Below are 3866 nucleotides of genomic sequence, written 5' to 3'. Positions count from 1 at the left end.
AGAGGCGGCTCCCTGGGCAAAGATCCCTTCAAGTTCTAATGATGATGTAATTTCCATGTTTCACAGCTCAGGCCGAGGGAGAGGGGGAAGGAAATCAGAGGTGCACTCCTCTTCACTTTGATTGACACTTCACACACTCATTMTATATGTCTAGTGTTCTGTCTGGGATCTGTGGTCTGTGCCAGAGGACTACAAATGGGCTGGTAACACTTTAGAATAACTCATAATGATGTTTTGAATGACAGACGGATGTCCTTACCCTGTGGAGGCGTACTGGGAGGCTGAGGAGGTGATGAGGCCTGTGGGGTTGGTAGTGGTTCTCTGTCTAGCTGTCTGGGTACCTGATCACCAGCCTGGTGCTCTCCAGCTCCACCCCCTGGACAGGAGCACAAACTGCAGGCGCAGTCCAAATACATACAATTGAACCAATAGCACCATCCCAAAAGAACAATGGAACTAATAGCATTGTCACAAAAGTACAATTAAAAGTATAACGTTGCATTGTATTTTATAACCAGCAGAAAGGAGTTGAATCGTTGTACTTTTCTCTCTGTGTTGGACAATGATGATACTATTTATGTGCAAGACTCAAGCTCTACACTGAAGGCTCTTGACTCTGTGTATCATGCAGAGACGTCTAACTCACCATTGTGATCTCTACAGTGCTGTCAGGTGGACATCAGTAGCAACACGCAGGCTCAAACCCTGGTACATTCTTATTCAGAAGACCATTTAATAAGGAAAACTGCCATGTTATATATCCTCTCTTCTAGCAGGAAATGAGAACACATACAAACTCACATCTCAATCTTGTTTAATGCTAACACTATCGAATATTAGAACCAAACATGGGAAAAAGTCCTTTCATTATTCAGCCCATTGATCTTGGAATGTCTTTCCTTGGAGGAGTTCAAAGGACAAATAGATGAACAGGTTATTGAGACATGTAGCTGTTTCTAGTTGTCAGTCCATGTCACTAGTTTGCATTGCCTTTTTTAAGCCCCCGTTCCCACAGGAGACGTTTTGCCTCTCGCCAGGCCGCCATTGTAAATAAGAATGTGTTCTTAATTGACTTGCCTGGTTAAATAAAGGTTAAATAAAGATTATCCTAAAAGTGCAATGGAACCAATAGCATAGTCCTAAAAGTACAATATAACCAATCACGTAGTCCTAAGCGTACAATGGAACCAATGGCATAGTCCCAAAAGTACAATTGAAGCAATAGCATGGTCCCAAGAGTACAAACTCCTTAAGTTCAAGCTAAAAAAAATTAAGCACATCTCACATAGTTAAATGCATATGACAGCATTATGTTTCATCCCACCTCTCACCTTTAGCCTCTCCAAGGTGCAAGTGGACATGTTGGGATTATTGAAGGTGAAAGAGGCACATAATCTCTCTTGTAGAACTCTGATACTCTCTTTCTCCCCACACCAACAGTACATAACCTAGATCTAGAATGTACAACTCTGATACTCTCTATCTCCTCTCATCTACAGTACAGAGTAAGGAATTAGAATGTAGAACTATGATACTCTCTCTCTCCCCACACCTACAGTACATAACCTAGATCTAGAATGTAGAACTCTGATACTCTCTCTTTCCCCACACCTACAGTACATAACCTAGACCTAGAATGTAGAACTCTGATACTCTCTATCTCCCCACACTAACAGTACATAACCTAGATCTAGAATGTAGAACTCTGATACTCTCTATCTCCCCACACCAACAGTACATAACCTAGATCTAGAATGTAGAACTCTGATACTCTCTATCTCCCCACATTTACAGTAGAGAACATAGAGAGTATCGGAGTTCTACATTCTAATTCTATCTCCCCTCACCTACAGCACAGAATTTAGAAGGAGGAGAGAAAGGGAGGGAGGTGGCCAAAGTCAAAATACAAGGAATATAGGAACAGGGTGCTATTTGAGACAGCCTATAGAACCTATAACTGTAGAAATGTAAACTGTGGAATAACCACATTTAAACATACTCACCCACTGGAGTCCATAGAGGAGGAGAGGTCCACCACTGGAGTATTGAGGGGAGGAGAGGTCCACCACTGGAGTCCTGAGGGGAGGAGAGGTCCACCACTGGAGTCCAGAGGGAGGAGAGAATCCACCACGAAGTCCTGAGGTGGGAGGAGAAGGTCCCCACTGGAGTCCATAGGAGGAGAGATTCACCATGATCCTGAGGGGGAGGGAGACGGTCCGCCACTCGGAGAACGGGAGAGAGTCCACCACTCAAGTAAACATGTACTAACTCAAAACAGAAATCAATGTTAAGATGTACAGCATTATTTATTATTGTTGTAGTGTGTGTTAAATCAGAAATCAATCCTCTGCCTAAACTAAAGGCCTAATGCTCCTGTGTGGGGGTCTGGTAGTGCGGTCTGTCATACAAGTCCCCTGTGGTGGGTTGGACTCAGTCTGAAGCTTACGATACACCCGGGTGGGGTCGGTAGTGTCAGTCCGTACTATACTCATTCCGCCCGACGGCTTGTGTGTGTATGTAAGTGCAGGATCTGATCATTATCCTGATGCCCCCTGATGGTGGTCGGTAGTGCTCACTCTGTCTTTTCGATGATTGGGGAATGAGAGTCAAAAAAAAGACAGACAGACAGACACACTTTAAATGTGAGGACATCACTGCACGATGCCTTATTTGCTAGCGACACGATATTTGGATGACTGTCATTCATATTCCATTCACCCACTCAATGTAACATGGATATATTTAATCTACTACCTCGTCATGATACTCTAGTGTTCCCTATAGCCATGCATGAGGTTGTTACAACCTAGAATAGAATGAAAGTTTACAACGTAGGTGCCGACAGGGTCGAGAGAAACATTTGAGTAAATCAAGTGAACAGATGACGTGTACACATTCCCAATTAGCTCGCTTTGCACACAGCCCCTGTGCCCCCGCCCCTTGCGGTTGCCTGTGCTGCGGCCCCCCCGCCTCTGGGCCTGGCATTCAGGCTGATCTAGGATGGTAACATCGTCCGACAGTGTCAAACAAGAGTTTCTCTGGACAATCAGTATGTTCGGATCCCATTTCATTCCATTTGCTTTCATTTAAAATAGTTTTCAACATAATCGGGTGGGGAGATAAGATACAACTTACCCTTTGATCATATTCAAACACAGTTCATTTTCAGAAGCAGACACATACAAACAGCGTGATACATTGGCACATTTGTAGAATTTCTCTCTTACATCTCGCACTATACTCTCTCACTCCTTTTCCCTTACATTGTGGACTGCATGCACTACAAAGACACACACACCTTCGTGACAGGGAAAAAACCTTTCAACCAACTTCAATCATACGCTAAAAGCGCACACATCATGGCCCTCATCGAGTTAATGTTACCATAGTTAATTTTAAGCAATGGTGGTTTTGGTGTCTGATAACCAGATTCTCCTTATCAAGAACATATTCTGTTAGTAATACAGTCTACAATCCCATGCATTACAGTTTACCTAGTCCACCCCGATACGGCCGTGAAGAAGGCAAAGCGTTAACCCAGGGAATCTGCGCGGTAGGCGCCAAGGTCGCAAAAAACCTGCTAGATAAAAACCGAAAATTATCTGGATGGAAGTAAAGGCCAGTGCTGGGAGAAGCTCATAGCCACTGCAGCCTTAGGCTACTACCATCCATTCCCTCTCACGTTTTGAGAACGGTTCTGTCTTGAGTAAACTAAACAGAGGCTGAGGTGCTTACGCATGCCGGCACCCTTGATCTTCCCTTCACTACGACCGTCCGCAGCCCTGCATGCTCTCCATATGTAAGCAGGCGAAAGTGTACACGCTCAACAACGCTAAGTCCTGTGTTGGCACGACCTCATCAAGACA

General features: G+C 44.3%; 1 protein-coding gene, 1 long non-coding RNA gene and 1 pseudogene across 2 annotated transcripts in view; 1 reads left to right on the top strand and 2 right to left on the bottom strand.

Moving 5' to 3' along the window:
- Positions 1-3866, top strand: part of LOC139029520 (uncharacterized) — a 163118-nt gene that overhangs the window by 18287 nt on the left and 140965 nt on the right. The window lies entirely within an intron of this gene.
- The window catches only part of LOC111980133 (potassium voltage-gated channel subfamily A member 1-like), a 167818-nt pseudogene that overhangs the window by 102812 nt on the left and 61140 nt on the right, over positions 1-3866 (bottom strand).
- Positions 1844-3866, bottom strand: part of LOC111980131 (uncharacterized) — an 11664-nt gene continuing 9641 nt past the window's right edge. The window contains exons 5-6 of the mRNA XM_070433711.1: positions 2004-2162; positions 1844-1847 (exon numbers count right to left, since the gene is read on the bottom strand). Coding sequence (XP_070289812.1) covers positions 1844-1847; positions 2004-2162 — 163 coding nt within the window. The remainder of the gene's footprint in view (positions 1848-2003; positions 2163-3866) is intronic.

This window comes from Salvelinus sp. IW2-2015, linkage group LG20 (assembly GCF_002910315.2).
Source record: "Salvelinus sp. IW2-2015 linkage group LG20, ASM291031v2, whole genome shotgun sequence".
NCBI lineage: Eukaryota > Metazoa > Chordata > Actinopteri > Salmoniformes > Salmonidae > Salvelinus > Salvelinus sp. IW2-2015.
The sequence above is the reverse complement of the archived record's forward strand: the minus strand, read 5'-3'. Positions and strand labels throughout refer to the sequence as shown.